At 38.4% G+C, this 18,692-nt stretch overlaps 2 protein-coding genes across 3 annotated transcripts in view; one reads left to right on the forward strand and one right to left on the reverse strand.

Moving 5' to 3' along the window:
• LOC111265719 (uncharacterized) overlaps positions 1–9,031 on the forward strand; it is a gene marked incomplete at its 5' end in the record, with an annotated part of 52,022 nt that extends 42,991 nt beyond the window's left edge. The window contains 7 exons of the mRNA XM_086970609.1: positions 737–1,393; positions 1,779–2,261; positions 2,677–2,720; positions 2,918–3,053; positions 4,448–4,497; positions 4,762–4,996; positions 5,191–9,031. Of these exons, the coding sequence (XP_086826735.1) occupies positions 737–1,393; positions 1,779–2,261; positions 2,677–2,720; positions 2,918–3,053; positions 4,448–4,497; positions 4,762–4,996; positions 5,191–5,313 (1,728 nt within the window). The remainder of the gene's footprint in view (positions 1–736; positions 1,394–1,778; positions 2,262–2,676; positions 2,721–2,917; positions 3,054–4,447; positions 4,498–4,761; positions 4,997–5,190) is intronic.
• Positions 9,032–11,473: 2,442 nt separating this feature from the next.
• Positions 11,474–17,692, reverse strand: LOC111265721 (E3 ubiquitin-protein ligase HRD1). Of its 2 annotated transcripts, none has more exons than XM_086970610.1 (13): positions 17,509–17,692; positions 17,161–17,236; positions 16,487–16,631; positions 16,120–16,231; positions 15,752–15,868; positions 15,433–15,597; positions 14,862–15,023; positions 14,461–14,615; positions 13,913–14,116; positions 13,415–13,674; positions 12,711–13,258; positions 12,092–12,173; positions 11,474–11,979 (listed from the first exon to the last, which is right to left on the reverse strand). In XM_086970610.1, the coding sequence occupies exons 3-13, from the start codon at positions 16,603–16,605 to the stop codon at positions 11,816–11,818; spliced, it is 2,088 nt and encodes a 695-aa protein (XP_086826736.1). In that variant the 5' UTR covers positions 16,606–16,631; positions 17,161–17,236; positions 17,509–17,692; the 3' UTR covers positions 11,474–11,815. The 2 variants fall into 2 exon arrangements, with proteins under 2 accessions (XP_086826736.1, XP_022698357.1); XM_022842622.2 differs by having other exon boundaries at positions 12,711–13,279; positions 17,161–17,327; positions 17,509–17,686.
• Positions 17,693–18,692: the final 1,000 nt, after the last annotated feature.

The raw sequence follows: 18,692 nt of genomic DNA on the forward strand, positions 1-18,692 counted from the left end.
TCTAATCTATCTATCTATCTATCTATCTATCTATCTATCTATCTATCTATCTATCTATCTATCTATCTATCTATCTATCTATCTATCTATCTATCTATCTATCTATCTATCTATATCTAATCTATCTATATCTAATCTATCTATATCTAATCTATCTATATCTAATCTATCTATATCTAATCTATCTATATCTAATCTATCTATATCTAATCTATCTATCTATCTATCTATCTATCTATCTATCTATCTATCTATCTATCTATCTATCTATCTATCTATCTATCTATCTATCTATCTATCTATCTATCTATCTATCTATCTATCTAATCTATCTATCTATCTAATCTAATTCTAAACGTAGTTTGTAGTCTTTCATGCAAAACGTTGACCGTTCGGTTAGAACGTAACGTAATTCGCGTTTCAAAGCGGTATTCAATCATTACTTCAGTTTTTAGTAAAATGTGTTTTCCCGAAATAATGTCGAATATCTGAATAATGAACACTGCGGTTTGGTTTTTCCTGTTACAGACCAGCACTTGCTATACTTAGCTGGGCAAAATTGCCTCTGACTAGAACGTTGAATGACATGGTCGTCGGTTTTGCTAGCTGAAGAAGCACTCAATATTGACTACGTGTGGCTGCCAAAAAAAAAAAAAGATTAGGTTTAAGTGCATTTTGCTTGTGTAAGTTGTTTGCCAATTTATTAACAATTCTATTAACTCGTTGCCTGTTCTAGGATCCGCAGAGTGACACGAACAAGAAGAGTGATATCGGTATTGTTGCTGGCGAAGTGTTAGAGGCGATCGTTGGAGACCAGGGTTCGGTAATATCCTCTGACAACATGTGGGACGATTATCAGGACCACTATTCCGAACATTATCTCGATCACTATTCCGAGAAGGAGATGGATGACGACACGGTGCGAAGGTTGCTCAACTTTGGGGATGATTATCGATCGTTTATTGGGTCAACATCCGACACATCATCGTTGTCAGGACTCCGTGTGCGTGGAGGCGGTCATAAGAAGGGCCACACCGATGACCGAAGGTACAGAGGTGCAGGACGCGACAGCGAGCTCGATTCTGAGCAGGAACAGATGCAGCAGCTAAACAGTCTTGGCCATGATGAAAGCAACAGTAACAACATTAGTTGCGACAACAAAATGGACATCGACGCTGTTACCGCTGTTAGTCGCGACCATACCCATGCCCATACAGTACCTGCGTTACTGACTAGCTCGGGCCAGATCGGACTCGACGTCGGATTGAAAAACTTCGAAAATTCTACACAGGTCGCTGAAGTACTCAACCGAAGCGATCGCGATTTGGCGTTCGTTACTAACGCACTCAATAAGGATCTTCTGTCCAAGGACGCGATGACCGCTAACCAATTTGTGAGCATATTGTGCTTACTTTTTCGTTTCGTGGTGTTCTTTTTCTATCGTCTTAAGGTTATGCACGAGCTGAAATGAATTGGGCAAATACAAAGAAAATAAAAGTTCAAATCATCATTACAGATTATTTGAAGTGAACCAAATATTGGTAGAATAGTAATAGGTCTTCACTTCTTCATGTAGAAGCCCCAAATCGTTACAGCATATATTACAACTAATACCTACGCATATAGCAGGGCTGAATTGATTATATCACACGCTGATTGAAGGGAATGAAAAAGGCTTGTACGCACTACCGATCATTGAGATCTTCTAGTACTTGAGTTAGATGACTTGCTGCACTGACTGTTTCTACAATCGGTGTCTGCTTATTTGAATTTTACAGAATGAAATGATTGCAAAATGCCGGTCCAATATTCAGTGCCTTCAGATAATTAAGATCAATATCTCAATCGGACCTGATCAACCAAGTAGCTGTAGTTTGTCAGGCAATACAACTATTAGCGGGGTATACGGGCCAGGTAATCTTGCTCCTTCTACGGAACAGCTTATTCGCCAACTGATGGAACGTTGGAATATGCTGCTACTAGATATCCAGTCCCGTGGAGCAACAAACCCCAACGAAGAATCCCGATCCCCTGTCCTGGCCAATGGTGCCGGTGCTAACAATGTTAGTAACCAGTGCGCGCCGTTAATATGCACGCCATTCAGGCGAACATTCGACGATGAATCGGTTCGTGAGGACATCGTCAAGCTTCGTGAAGAGATGCTACAGATGGAGTGTATGCAAAGAGAACTCGAAGACGAAAGCGTCAATCTTCAAAGGCTCAACGTGAATAAGCTCGATGAACGGATCGCAGTCCTTAAGGTAAGTTTATTTACTTATGGTGTGATTTATACCCAGGAAGGGACAAATTTGCAACGGTCGTATGTTGATAAAGCTTTTTTAATTATTTAGAACATATGGAACAAGTGACGGCCGCATAGCTTTGTTCAAGCCGTTATTTTCAAGCTAGAACAGAGTTAAATCTAACTTAAACTTCTCCCTTTACCGTTTTCGTGGGTGAAAAAAGATGACAGACGTTGTTGGGGTATTATTAAACAGGCCAGGATAGACGTTGCTGATGATGTCCGTATTCAGATAATAACTGAAGTTAACTTTAATTCACCTACAGAGAAATTTGTCGACTCTTCATGAGCTCAAACGTTCACTGTTAAATGTGAAGGTAAAAGTTCACCGCCTGGCTGCCAGTAACTCTGACCGCGTTTGTTCCCTCACGCAGGACGTTCGCGACCTTTACAACACATGGGACACACTGTACGAAAGGTAATTATTTTATTGTCTGGAGACAATCTTCTAGCTCTCTATTTTTAAGTTAAGTATCTGCATTGTCGAAACGATGTCATCACTGGTCAAATGCGGCAAGTCTTTCTCTTTAATAGCTAGCTCCATCGTAATCATGGTCTAAATTTGAGTCGAATCACTCCTTGCGTGCTCTAAAGCCAATTCATTATCCCTTCCAGCACTAAGCACCAGTTGATGAATCTACAGCAAAGCAAAAATTTCCTCCAGGACCCCAACAGGCGAAACAATTACCTTAGCGAGGCGCTTCACCGTCAGAAAGTGACAGCCGAAGCAGAGTTGGATGGACACCATCAGGTAGTTTACTGTAGAAATTCCCTATACACATCTTTTATTTTGTAAAATATTCAACATTTGCGCTCAGATCAAGACTATGTTTTTCTTCAAATCAACTCATAAATGAATACTATATATATATATATCAACGTGTTTTATTTAAACTCGTGGGCTTCCTTCACAAACCGAATTTACATGCCGTGTAAGTATATTATTTTCCTAAAAAAGTTAAATTTGCTGATCGAGTACACATAGAATAGAAAATCAAGAACATTTATTTTTACCAATTGTTTAATTTTTAATGTAAAGCGTTCTCTAACACATACGTTGAACAGCTTTCACCATAGGCCTATATTGCTGGTGCGCGGCAACTTTTTCTTGCTCGGGTTCTATGTAATTGTTTGCAGGATCTGAATTTTTTGCGATATAATAAAGGCACAGCCTCCCAATAAATAAGATAGCTTAGATACTTGTCTGCGAAATTGACCGACGAGCCAACTTTAAGTATGTACAATATGGACCTTTTCTTATAAATAGTCAATTTTGGAATCTAAGCCACTCACTAATTCTTTTCGAAATACTTTTTCCCTTACCTTTAAATACCTCTGAATAGTAACCATGCGTTAATGAGATGTCATTCACATTCGCTACATACAAAAAATTGCGGCAAAATCAAATATTGAGTTGATAGCAGGCTAAAAAACAGGTCTTAAAAACGAAAGAACACCACACGGCATTGATCATTCTTTAACACTGGCTTTCCGCCTTGAGTTTATCTTTGTGAAAGCCAGTTATTTTAAACTCGTTTTGAGTGATAACAACTGTTAATAGTCACAGTAGTCGGCTACTAGCCTATCGTCGCGAGCTGAATAATAAGCGAACGCTGAGTACACTCAACTTCTTCGTTTAATCTTGCGAGAAAAAAAGTAGCCGTTAGAGATTATCTGGATGACCCAATTGGAAGCTAGTGCTCCGTTTCTCAAACAGCCGTCAGTTTCTGTTTAAAAGACCTAGGTCTATCAGTGATGTTTTTAGGCATTTATGATAAATTTTCTAGCCTTTTAAATCTAAACGCTCTTAATACGCCGCTTAGAAGTCTCCCCTGTATCTTTCAGAAACCACATAAATGATATAGTTCATCTTCATCTAAATTTTGAAAATGACGCGCTATATTTCGTCATGGCGAGTTTGTTGTTTTATTCTAGAGTAAAGTGATCTTCTTCCCATACAGAAAATAGCTAGGGCACGCATGCCCGCTAGGAGAAGAAGCCCTCCAATTTTGAATGCCCCACCCTTTATTATTCATGTGGTAATTAGATTTGTAGATGCATAATGTTCCTTATCAAATCTTCTGCCAAACTCGTAATATTCACAATAATCATAATGACGTTTGCCATCTGTGATGTGCTTTCCAGGTTACTGATACGTCGGAAAACGCTATTGACATCAGCGAGATCATTAAGATGTAAGTTCAACAAAAAATCGGTCAGGCGGACATGACTTGCTGTCGTCGATTTTCAGTAATGGTAAACTGAACGATGACTAATCATTATGGAATTCTATCCTTATGCTCGTACCCGGCGAAGTCATGAGTTTTCAATTTCTCATAGTTTTCTCTATCATACGGTAGCCAGTAGCGTTATTGTCGATTTTGTCTGTAGGTGCATCTTGTTCAGCAATTAAAGGCATTTTCCCATTTCTAATTTCCCGCTTTTCTACTCACTTACAGCTCGACACAGATGAAAGATAGTATGGGCGGTGCCACCGTTGCCGACCTCCCGTTGACGTCCCTGCAGCCCAGAAATGGCATTTGTCCAGCGTCAGCAACCTTGTTGCAGTTCAAGGTAAATGATGACGACTACGATTCGAATTATGAAAGCGAAGATGATTCGCCAACCATTTGCTCCGATAGCGAAGGTAACAAAAGTATTTGGAGGATCTTCAAGGCAGCTCTTCCCTTTCAGGTTTGTATAGGCATTGCCATAAAAGTCATTTTGCTTCGAACTTCTTCACCCTGTACTTCTTCATATTTCAGTAAAATAAAGCCAATTTTAGTTAAAATAATTCGGAAAAAAATTGCTCATTTTTTACTAACCTATGTCATTGCAAACATGTATTTCTGCTTGTGAATAACTAGCGTGACTATTATCATGTGTAGGTGGCATTGGTGATGCTGTACTGCGTAGCGTGCTTTATGGAACCACGCTGCTGCGACGTAACGAACACGCTCAACTCATTTGGGCCTCAACTCCGCTACGAGCAGGGACCTCCACCAGTATAGACCAACCACTACGGACATGATGTTTAGGATCTACAAGAGAAACTTCGTCCCTGTCTCGGTAGGAAGTATCATTGGGGCGCTGATGAGCGCTATTGGTTATCTATTGGTTCACCACGGTGCTAGGCCTCGAGATAAAAAAATAACCAAGTGATTCCACATTACGGTCGACGCACATAGAATTTGTTTTACTTGGTGTCAAAGACACATGAATTTTACAGTCATCACGGCGAATCCCCATCAGATTCCCTACGCTTTCGTATGCCATTGATCGAACCTATAAACCCGGTGCAAAGGCCGCTCCTGTGCGGAATATAACGCTCGATACGACTTTGGCATATTACAGACGAACATTACCTAGCAAACATACAGGTGCATCGTGCCTGTTCACTAAGAGTAACCCGTGTGTGGCCGACTTCAACCACGAAAGGATACTTAATGTAAATATTATGATATTCCGGTAGTCGTGTTTTGCTAGCAGTAGAAAAAAAACAAACCAGATCTGATGGTGCTCTTTTAGAGCGGTGGAATTAAAATCCTCCAAAAAAATAGATGTTATTCCGGAGGCACTGGACGATAAGAAATCGTATTTAAGGACAAAAAAAAGATATAAAAGAGAAAAAACGAAACAAAAATACCAAAGTCAAACGAGCACCTAGCGACTTATCAACGCTGGTTTTGGCAATGGTTATGTCCTAGTGGTCAGAAACGTAGGGTCTGAATGAAATAAAAAAAATAATGTTCAGATTATAACAATTAGAAGGACGTACAGCCGAGATAAAATGACACAACGCTACGAGAAAAGAAACAAAAAACATGTCTATCATGTACTTTTCCGGCATAGCTAATACATGGTAATTGTTAGGAAATTCCATGCAAAACAAAGCACAAACGTAGTTAGATGGCTATATCGGCAGCGAGAACAAGATGATCGTGCAGATAAATATTATATCTATATGCATCTATATACATTAACTATTCATTTACATGCTGAATCATAGATCGACAGGACTCATTTGACCCAAAGCTGTTCATCAAGGGTTTAGTTGAGCCTGAATTGTCGCGTTAAGGGAACACTGTACCTTCCTTTTACGCACTGATTTCACGTAAACAGGGCCTTTTTTTATAACATATACTATTAATACTATGATAGTGTTGACCTGAGATCGACAACTATACGAAAAGTATAGTTACTGCATGCTATACTCTGAACCGCAATCCTGATTTTCAATATCGGACAATAACAAAAGCAGGACGGCAGTTTGAAACATTGTTAAAGGAATGAAAAGCACTTTGCTTTGTAAAACTGAATCGTTGGCAAAATTTAGATACCAAAATTAGATCATAAGGTAAAGCGCGTTAATGTGTGCTTGTGTAAGCAATAATTTAGGGAGTTTTGCCTACGAAAAAATAGATAATATTGATTATTGATACAAAAAGATAGAAACGGACTATTCCACGAAGAATATCGGTTTTTATGGAAGAAAAACGATTTATTCAATGTTTCTTTAACCAAAGTTTGTGTTTTGTTTGTTAACGTCACAGCAATGATGCCTTGTTATTCGACGGCTAGGCAAACTCGTGAAAGAAAGTAATCATGTTTTGGCAATTCCGCCCACGCGGCAAGCGCCAATGCTACTTGGTTGATTTGTTAGACACTTTTGATCTCGGTCATTTGAACGTGCGCACGCTCTGTATTTTCTAATTGCCACAAGGGCGATCGGCGCCGACGACGTCTGCAAACATGTTTTATGTTGTTGTGTCAGAATAATTTACCAAGTAATGTACCTCTGTGGCGTATCTCATAAAAAAACGTGAATTGCTAGAAAAGAGCAAAACATTAGGCTATTGAATAAAAGGAAACATTATTTATACATACAGTAATGACGAGGTTCCTTATAATGGTTATTAATGTTCTTGCGCGTTATATGAGATCGTTACAAATATTCAAATAACTTTCATACGCCTTTGGGAATAAAATTTATGTTTTTCGGGGCAGAGTTCTTTCAAAAGTATTACGGGCATGTTATCTATATTATGCAACAATATTACTTTTAGACTTATAGACGCTACGGTTGTACATTACTACTTAATTTTGATTTACGAGGTTAGACTATAATATGATTAATTTGATCACTAAAGGACATAAATCTTATACTCGAAAATATGGCTTTTTTAATATTTGCAGTGATAGAACTATACGAATGAATACACTCTTAGCACCGCAGTGAAGACTACAATATAGTTATTGATTTATCAGTAATAGCCTGTAAATAGTAAATAGTATAACGGAGGCTTCATTCTATCAATAGACAATTGTATCTTTCATTATTCTTCATCATTATCAATAATAATAATAATATTATAAGTTATCAACGTACCACGGAACACCATAGGCATACTAAAGATGAATGCCGAAACGTACGACCTGTTGTTAGTTTAGATTTAAATCAATCTATTACCTGAATCTTTAAGCAAGTAGCTGGCCCTACGATGTGTAAAACTAATCGAACGCATGCAATACAAAATATGCGCGGAAATACCGGTTTAATTTTATAAGTAGAAGAAAAGCTTCAAGCTACCATATAACTAAATAATATTCCTACTGGGGTTTGTCGACAAAACGAGAGTCAATCAAGCAAAAAAAAAATTCAGGTTTGGTATGCTTGCTTCGTTTATTTTATTACTTATGGCTGAAACTGCAGGAATGGAATTGTTTGTTGTCAGTTTATATTATTATTAGAAGAGGGCTATATGCATGGTAGCGTGTTTGGTGCGTGCCAGCGTTTGTATGTGAGAAATCCTTGACGTTGCCTTGTCTCAATTGTCCAGGTAACGTCCTGATGCACTGTGACAGTGAGTAAAAGCGTGACAAAAAAACTAATACAAAAGGGACCCCAGCGTGAATAAGACAAGTCTTGAGCATCACATGCTATTCAAATAAGAAACATTTTCTTTCGTCTTGCAGAACACCAAGTAGTAGGAAACTAACAATAATGGCAGTATTGATTGCAAAGCAAATCGCATGTTCATGAAATCTTTCGGCGAGAGCAGTCTAGAGTATAGATATATATATTTAGATAATTTTCATAAAATTATGTCACATACGTACACTGACTCACATAAATGACATAGCGACGACGTTATGGTATTAAGTATGAAAAGAGGAAAGATTTTTATAGTGATTCTACATCATGTTACCTTTGACGGTGATGGTAAATTTATTGTTCACTCATTTTGTTGGTGATGTTGGCTTTCCAAAAGGGATTTCAACAAAATTTTTGACCAGATAGTTCACTCCAACGATAAGTAATGTATGACATAGATAAACAGATGCTAAGTGAAGAAGAGAGTCACGTGTGACTAATATATATATATATATATATATATATATATATGCAGAGGCTGATGGACAGTGTTTGGACTACGAAATAGAGATCCTTAGGGTGGTGACAAAAACTACAGTTTATATAAAATATCTTGTATATAAAATGAATGTTTTTGTACGCAGAGAAAATATTGACTAATAGAAAAAGGAAGTAATTGTGGATAATGATGATAAAAATAAAAGGTACATATGAGAAAGTGGTGCGGCGACGTCGAAAAATACTAGTGAAAAACAGAAACACTTCGAAGTGGTGGCTGATGAAAGCTGACTATTATTAGGATTAATATAATTTTATACATCATGTTTAATAAAGAAAACGACATCCAATTTTAATGTTTTCCTTTGTTGTTTTTTGTCGTGGTTTACTAAACACCATTATGATTTATGTATGCACACGAAATTATAAGGAAATATATTATCAGCAACAGAAGTTTATATAGAAAAAGTAGATGAGGAAGGGTGTTTTACTAGTTCCCTTTCCAAACAAGCACACATTTCGAAAATTATTTTGAAAGAATTTGAAAAATCAATCGCAATTACGGCATTTTTTTTTTTTATAAATATCTTCGTTCATCCTTGTGATATATTGAAACAATGTATTTAAACCATCTAATTGAAATTTACGTTCAGTACAGATCAATACGGTGCTTAGAGTATGATCCATATATATAGGTCAAAATTTGTTTGATTTTCTCATTACAGAGTTCTGTTTCGAATATATTCAGAACAGCCGCTCTGGGTGACTTTGATAGTTAACGGGTACTATTTCTAACATAAATGTTATCAAAAAGCATCTAACTGTCTTAATGGTTGTGGTTTATACAAATCGCAAAAAAAAACTAATTTTCGCGTGAATAGGGACATTTTTGAAAAGATGGCAAAACGTTCTAAGAAGTCGTGCAGGAGTTTAAAATAATTGGTAAAGTCGTATTACTCATTCTAGGGACTCAAATAGGGACAAAATTATTTTTTACTGAAATATGCGTGACAAGACGCGAATCCTACATACATATAAAAAATGCCGCCTTAGCGGTTGAACCGCAAACAACCGAGACACTTTACAAAATTAAGATTTTCAAGAGAAAGGTCAAACTTACTGTTTGATTTACCGGTCTAGTGCTAGTATTAGTTACTAAAAGTTTCTAGGTTTTAGCATATAACGTCTACATTCAAGTGAAGTACCTGATTGTTTCCACTTCACGGTTTTAACATACGTTACTAAATAACATAACAAGGCTGACGTTCGCAACTCTTACGTAGCGGTCGATAGCATGTATTACTTTTGAAAAATGCTTTATATTTCGAGGCTACTGACAAGCTTCTACGTAAAAATAAACAGAGTAAAGGTTTTAACAAAAAAAAAGTCTAGAGCCTTACATATCATCGGATACTAACTTCACAAAAAAGTTATATGAAAATTAGTCATATTATAAAATGTACAGCAACAATGAACGAACCCTGCGCAGCGACGGGGCCGAATGCGTGCATCTCATGGCTTCTGCAGTGCCCAGGTCAGAAACTCCAGGCCCTAGAGTTACGCGATATTTTAGGTCGAGAATCGGCAATCCGAAGTCCTGCAGGTGATCCTTAATATACTTCGTAAACAGAAAATCTTACGCTAAAAGTACAGGGTACACATTTCAAGTTCACAACCTCAAAATTGTAGTTATACAAATATAAGCAACTAAAAGCAGAGTACCATTGTAACATATAATTTTTTTTTGTTGTGCACAGAATAGGGAATGCTTAATAGATTTATAAACGTAATATACTTTCCAATATTCTTTTATTTCATATAAACTAGATTCTGCAGCAATTTCAAGCACTAAATATATTCACAATCTTGAAATGATCATGACCTTCTACTCTTCATTTAAAATTTTATAAATATAGCTAGATTAACTAGTTTAGCAACTACACATGAAATCTGTTTTGCTGCTTAATAACTAAAGGGTCACAGTTGTCCCATACTGTGTGTAAAGTCTCGTTTTCTACCTCGAAACATACGTACGTTTCAAAGTGTAACTGGTGGCCGCACGCAAGATATATTGACGCCACTGACAGGGCTATGTTTTGCATACTGTATATTTATCGCAGGACAAACATCTACTAACTACGTGCAGATTTATCTGGCGCATATATTGGTATTTAGAGCTTGTTGTTTTAGCCTTCTTCGCGCATGCGAGTTGCTTAGAAAACTGGTAAGTGTACCCCTAATTTTACTTGTACCTTAAGTAGTGATTTTTTAGTAGCTCTATTATGATGATCCTTCGGCACTGTAGTTTATACTTTAACTAATTACGAAGAATATGCGTTGATATCGGCAGAATTATATATGTACTTAGACTTAATACCTAACACGATTGGAAGAAATAACACATAGAAATAATCTAAAGATCTTAAATTTACTTAAATTTTAAAGACCTTGCATGTGTCGGAGGATTGCTTTACGCTGAACGAATAGACCTTGGTACTTCTTATATTTCGAATATTTTACATATCTCATACTTGACTCCAGTTGGCACTCAGGTATATATTTCTTTTTTGAAAAACGCAAATATTTTATTTGAATCGCTTAATATATTATTCACATTGTGGAGAGAAGAAAGCGGCTACTGGATATCTGAGAACTACTTCAATGTTTCGTGCACTACAACCACGATCACTGAGTAGCCATAGCCAGATGCAGTCAAAACCAATAGATAGACAAAAGATAGCTTACGTATAAGTTTTTTGCACTAGAGTACGAAATGAGAAAATGAAAAAAACTTAAAGTGCGATTTTAGCCATCGATCGTGGTTATTATATAATCTTCGCTTCTCTCTTTATTATAAGTTATTTTCTTCCTTACAAAGCGTATCACTGTCTTAGTTCGCCCCTCATCTCGGCTTCTTCTTGCGGCTTGCTTATTATTCTCCGTCTGTACCTAATAATATTTCTCCACTCTGTTCCCTATGACATCGCACGCGGCATTCCTCTTATGCAATGCTAACTTTTATAGCGTCATCATGATCATCAGCAATGTACGTTTTCTTTATGTCCATGCTTATTAATATTTTAAATCTTATTATTTCTTTTTTAGCATTATTAACAATCACTGCCATCCTTTTAGACCTCTCAACTCGAGCCCCCTTGAGATAACCCCCCTGATCCTGGATCGGAATTTATGGCCGAGCCGTTCGAGCTGGCCGCAGCTGTTGCTGTTGTCACTGCTGCTGTAATTGGTCCCGCCAACTTTTCGACTCGTCGCCTCCGAAGTTCGATAGCGTCAATTGTGCTTGCTAAGAAAAACGAATGTATTGAATATTAAATGTGGACATACCGCAATACAGTGTTGAACGTATGCACGCGTAACGCGTAGTTCATCAACATTGAATTTTAAAAGCGACTTACCAGAGGCTGCACTACACGATGAGGGACTGGCGGCATCTGGCATTCGTGTTGGCGATGTATCCACATGAGGAAACCGCGTCATCTACAGGATGGATGTAAACAGAACAGAGTTCGCTGTTATAGGCTACATACTAACAATCTGGTTATTTTGAAATGGCTTTAATTTTAAATGAAGACGAAAACTAAATGAGAAATAGATGATATGTATCGGCGTCAATTTTCATAATGGAGTATTCCATGTCTCTTCCAGTTAATTTATAAATGTAAACAATCATATTAGAATTTCGCAATCTTAAAAGTTTATAAAACTCTTTCAACAAAAAAAAGCTGAAAGAGGCCTAGACATAAAGCTGAATTCTGACAGCTGATTTCGACTATTGAAGCCGTTCTGTGGCGGCGAGCAGGAAATCGATGTGGTACAGAACATTCATAGTGCATAAATTGTTTTTAACGGCAGCCATGTCTCTCTAACGGCTAGATCGGAACTACAGATTCACACCGATTCTCCAAAATTTCCATTCATCTTCCAAATTCTATGACCTGTGTTTTCAGTTGCTCTGAATGCTTTCGACATTAAGCCTTGAACGTTATGTTTGCTATACACTACAACGTATTGTACCGTGTTACTGGTCGACGTCGAAGACTTTGTTGACTGCGTAGCATTAGTGGGTCCCGCCGGAGAGCCAGCCTGTGCCGACTGCTGCTGTTTTGGTACAGCGTTTGCATTTGTAGCGCTGGCTGGTTGCGTGCCAGATGCCGACGCTTGCTGCGCGGCTGTTGTTGCAGGCTGTGGAATTGCCGACGCAACAGTGGTTGCATTGTTGTATTGTGCCATCATCGTAACAGCAGCATCGAGTAGAATTTGAATATTGCGAAGATGCTGAATTCGAGCCTCAACGGCAAGCCGCTCATTGCCTTCCATCGCGCGAAGTTCGCCTTCCGATAACGTGCCGAGGTTGAGCCCACCCGGAATAATTGGTGGTGGTGGTGGAAGAAACAACGCGGGTAGAAGCGTAAACGGAGGTGGAGGTGGAATTATTGTCGACGCAGTTGGTGTTGCGGCCCCAGCAGCGCCTCCGGAAGCGCCGTTTGCGCCTTGGCCCCCAGTTTGATTTGTACCGGCATTGTTGAGTCCAGAAGATGAAGGTGCTCCAGGGCCAGCAGGCCCTGCAACCTCAGCATTGTTTTCTAAAATAACATATATGATTGACAACGGCTCATATATCATCGACTAGAATATTTCTTCTAAAACTAGGTTTAGTTTTTAAGTGGGCCTTAAACTTCAAAATTAAGATAAAAAATACGTGAAAAAACAAAACGCACGGGCGTTGTTGTTGTCGTTGTTGTTATTATTTGCTGGTTGCGGTTGTTGGGCGGCGGGAATATTGTTGGCATTCGGCGGGTGGTGAAGGTTGGGCCAGTTTGCAAACAGGGCTTGCATATTGGGCATTTGGAAGGGTGGGATAATTTGGGCACCAGGTGGAAGATTTGCTCCGCCGCGTTGACCTGCAGCGACTGCACCAGCCGCTGCTGCCCCACCACCGTGATTCGCGCCAGGTGTTAACGTACCTCTGCCACTAATACTGGAATTCAGAATGAAGAACCACATTTATTGAGAACTACTAAAACAAATACACAAATGCAAAAAAAAGAAAAAAAAAACGGTCTATGAGCTTTTAGAATAGAGCTGAAATTTCTTAGCGCAAATGCCATAACTTGAAATTTTGCCTCTGACGGTAATTGTTCATCATAGATTTGCGCAATTTATTATTAGGGTTATCCGTACGTTTACTCATGCTATAGATTTTTTACTAAACGTACTTCAGCACGTCGCTTCTACATGTCGGGCAAGTCTGTTGCCTTTGAAACCAACTACGTAAGCACGCTGCATGAAAAATATGATTACAAGGCAACTTCTTGTTGGCGCCCACACCGCCTCCTGCTCCAGCAACTTGCATTTCTTCTCGGCAGATGATGCACACATTATCAGCCGACGCCAGTTCCTCAGCCGTGGCATCCGGATACCTACCGACACCCGTTCAAAAATCACGTAAACAAAATATTTGCACATTTATCGTTTTCACTTACTCAGAGCCACTTTCGTTGCCTAAATTTCTCCTACAACTGACAGCTTCTACAGAAAGGGAGGTGAATAGATCTAAATTTAGAAGTGTACGGCTACCCCGTTTAAACTCGACGTTGCGTATGAGCAAATTAAAACAATAAACCGCACTTCAGCAGTTTGGAATAAGCTTCCACAGATATGTTACAGGCTCCTGTAACCGTGCGCCCTCAATATGATTCACCATTTGCTATTGCCCTTTTTGCTGTTTTCTTGGTGACAACTAAATCCGTCGGTAAATACTTACAATGTATTCATATTATTGATCGCCTGACGTGATAACACGACATCCTTGAAGGCCCTTTTCAACGCTCGTATCGAAAGATACATCGGCCGAATAGCAAACAACGGGAAAGTGTGGATACGCAGCATGACAAGCATAAATGTAGCGTAAAGCAATACCTGAGAAAGTAAGCACACGACCAGAAACAAAGGAAGTGTAGTGCTTGTTGGCAATCTCACTGGATTTGCGTAGTATATCGCACAAGAAGGTAAAAATACACGGACATCCTTTTAGTGGGGAGTGGGGAAATAACCGGTCTCTGCCACAACAAATGCTTGAGCTATAATCATTGCACTAGGGAATAAAAAGCTCATGCCATAATATTATGCTAGAAAATCCAAAACAGATCGAGTAATAAATTTTACCTTGGATGAGCTCATCATGAGTTCAGTATAAAGAAGGAGCACGGCCTTATTCTCCCACTGAGTCTCAGCACGAGAATCGATCGAGTGTAAAACGTATTTTATTAGGATATACCAAACAGAGGAAAGAAGGATTGCATACTCGAAGCCGAAGACCACCTGCACCTACATTCACGAAGATAGCATAAAAAGGGCACTGTTACGGACAAAACGATACATAATCTGCTAATCATATTTCCTATAGTATATTCAACAGTTCAAAGCGTCTTTTTCAGAACGCTTAGATTTGCTTGACACCTATCCGATATCCATGAGTCTGATACTGCTATCGATTATAGCAGGCACATATCTATATATATATATTCTAGAAACAACAAGCCTCAAGAGTATTATAGGTAGTCGGGTGTTGACAATATACGATCAGCCTTCTCCATTATTAAAGATTTTTAGATTTGCATAACTATAGCAATAATTTTAATAATTTTATTATTTTATAATAGTAATAAAATTATTATAAGTGAATGCGTATGATATACAAAAGAACGTAATATATTTTAAAGGCCAAAAAACTCACCGACGCTCCAGCGGTCGCGACGCTAAAGTAGGCGTGACGAACAAACGCATAATCCAACACACTAAGCAACGCTAACAAACTCAATACACGAATGTGGAACAACAAAGAAATATTTGGGCTTCGCTCCATGAAGTCGACTCGGTCCTCGGCTAACCAGTGAAAACCCTTTTCATCGTTGAGACACGGCATTAATGCCATTAGTACTCGGTACTATGATGTCCACGGATATCATCATGGATTGATCATACGTGATTTGCCTCGTGTAGTACTAAAGAGTTCAATAAATATAGCAGTTTGTTTCTCGCTAGCATCTACTCACCTTTAGGACGAGAAGCAGTACAAAAAGGGCTATAAATTTTGGTGAGAAATCATCCCGGAATACTGTAAAAGCTAAACATGTTTCTGTTATAGCGTACCACGACCTCTCGAGGAGATGCTGAAATTACACGCAAAACACCGTATTACGAACCTCCTAAAACATGCTTGAGTGTATCTGTTCGCCTATCGTATTACAAGTATAGCGTCAAAATCGGTTCCATTTGACCGCATAATAACAGAAAATAAAATAAAAAAAGCGAGACGATTATTGCATTTATTTGCATTATATTTGCTAATGGGCCAGTAAATATGTAAATGCCGGGAAACTGCGCTCGATTATAATTTTGATACTTTTCTTAGAAATTATACCTCGATCTCGGCTGGGCGAAGCTGTCCGAAAAACAGCTTACCCATAGCTTTGGCCATCAACCATACGATGACGGCAGCTTGAACGTAGATTACTGCCATACATGGGTTTGACCTGCAAAACATCACAAATGGACAAGACAATAATTAAAACTACGTGTAAGAAGGTTGCATTCTAGACAATGATTTGTCCGTTACGGGTAGCAGCATCAACTAATAATTAAAACAAAGAAGGGCAGAACAATTTGATCTTACACGGAAACATCACTACGGTTTGAACAGCAGATTTTTTTTAAGCTTGCCGAGTTAAGAGAACAATTAGAGGTGCAATGAGCTGGAAGGGTGAAAGTGAACGCTCCGCAAAACTTACTTTGTGAGAAAAACCACGGATGGATAAAACTGCCTTTTTTGTAGATAAGCATTTCCCACTACCGCTGTGGATACGCACAGGCTTCCCAGGGTAAAGAGGCCCTGTCGAAATGACAGCATCCTGGAGGCCTCCACGGCGAATAGTGCTATAAATTGATAAATACAAAAAAAAAATGTATGTGTTAGTGTACAGACTAAAGCAAGTCGCTCTTTATGATACGCAGTTTTTCAGACTACAAATTTTTGCTGTCACAAGCAGATCATGAAAACTGCAGCTTTCTCGCTTGTCGAATTGATGTTGAGTGCATTAACACAATCTACAGTAAAATACATTTACATTTTGCCCTACTTCTGACACTTGGATGCTTCTTTATAGTTCTAAATGAAAATCCATGAATTCAAGATTCAGTTTACATTTCTACTGAATAAGTCGATACTAAACCAAACGAAAATTGGTCATCAATGACAAGTAGAGGATGACACCTAATTTTCTCGATTGCGATAATTTCAGATGATAATGAGAGCTCAATACACACACATCCGAAAATTTGCAAATGTTGTCAAACATTTGATTGAAAGATTGTAACCATCCTTTATTGTGGAGACAACAGTTATAATAAGAACGCTATAAAGCTGGGCAATCTGTCACGATAGACGTCAGACTGACATACTCACATAAATGGTTTTTTAGTTGTAGACGTCTTTCCGTTTTCTCGGCTTAATGTTAATAGGTAAGCGACAAATAACTAACCTGGAGATTGCGGTAGGTACACACATTTGTCATTAAAAAAGGGAAAACACGGGACAATACAGAGACCCTAAGAATACGGAATTAATACAAACTGACATAAAAACAAAGAGAATTTTATTATGATTATCTGACATTAATTTTGTACTACAGAACACACTACTGTGGGGACAAGACAGGAAAACCATTACTGCAAGATGCTATTGATTATCGGGCTCCTCGTATTCTCAATCTTCACTTTCAGGGAACTACTACAATACGACACAGCCACTTACACACGCTATCCTAAATGAAACTAAATAATATTGCTTTTCTTTTGCACAACGGGAACCGGCCTGTAACTAGTCGCTTAACCGTTCTTAACAGTCGCACATATTCCTAAGAGCGCAGCGCGCCATCTTTGTTTTGAATGATGCCGCGCCAACGGAAAACCAGGCGGGTCAATTAAATGAGTGTTATGTGAATTGAGATCTAATTCGTTTTGATGATCTTTTGATTGTAAGAAACCATTATGTCTAATAATGATAAAGGTTCCAAAAATATATACACGACAAAATATAAATGCCTTCATAAAATTTCCGTAAAATTTAGTGAGCCTCTAGATTGTCTTTATGCTACTTTTGCTTTTTACGTACACGTACAATTACTCGCGTTCGTTCTGGTTAACAGATACACCAACTAACAAATTCATTTCCTATAGATAACGAGGCACTTCAACACAATATTAGGCAATCGAAATGCTCTGTTGACCGAACAAATTTAAAATTAGTGTTTACACCTAGAATCTCGTATTAAAAAAATTTCTGACTTATTTTTTATTGGGCCTTTACATGCTGGCATGGTTCCATATTCGATGTTACTGTTGAGGCCGAAAGTTGTAGAGACTGAGCCGACGCCTTGTCTCAAATAAACAATTACGTTTGAACACAACCACTGATAATCTATGCAGCTAGTTAATTAATACTTGATAGAGAAATAAAGAACGCTGTTATGCACCCAACTGGACGGATGTACTTTTTTTAGTCCCAGAATAGTGTGGGGCCCCGAGAAAAATATAATCCTTCTCTATATATACTATATCATTTTTCGGCTGTGGTTAAAATATCTAACTACAACACTACAAATTTGTACATTGAAGGCTGCAAGGCAGCTCATGTTAGGTCACTTAAAGTGAGGCACTGCAAATCATATACGGTGAAAAGTGCGTTGTCTTCGGTGGTGGTAAATGTTCTATACTTTGTACGCAGCTGAAAAATGGTTATCTTCTTTGTTGCACAGGTTGCTTTCTGACAGGACTAACACTATATAAAGCTGAACAGATGCGATACGATGTAATGGAAAAAATGCGCGGACTATACGGCTAAGATTCGTTTCCTGCTACAACGCCATTTAATATGAAGGGAAAACATTACTCGTATTTCACCTCGCGCACGAAACAAAAAGAATTTAGGCATTTCTA

Source organism: Varroa jacobsoni, unplaced genomic scaffold (assembly GCF_002532875.2).
Source record: "Varroa jacobsoni isolate VJ856 unplaced genomic scaffold, vjacob_1.0 scaffold_1000, whole genome shotgun sequence".
NCBI lineage: Eukaryota > Metazoa > Arthropoda > Arachnida > Mesostigmata > Varroidae > Varroa > Varroa jacobsoni.

Bases quoted from the DNA above. Each gene is read 5' to 3' on its own strand.
- LOC111265721 (XM_022842622.2), bottom strand. From the start codon at position 16,605: ATGCTGTCATTTCGACAGGGCCTCTTTACCCTGGGAAGCCTGTGCGTA. The intron at 14,616-14,861 runs GTAAAATTTATT...TTACTTTCTCAG, and splicing joins TCATGATGAGCTCATCCAAG to GTATTGCTTTACGCTACATT. The intron at 14,117-14,460 runs GTAAGTATTTAC...GGGTGTCGGTAG, and splicing joins ATCAATAATATGAATACATT to GTATCCGGATGCCACGGCTG.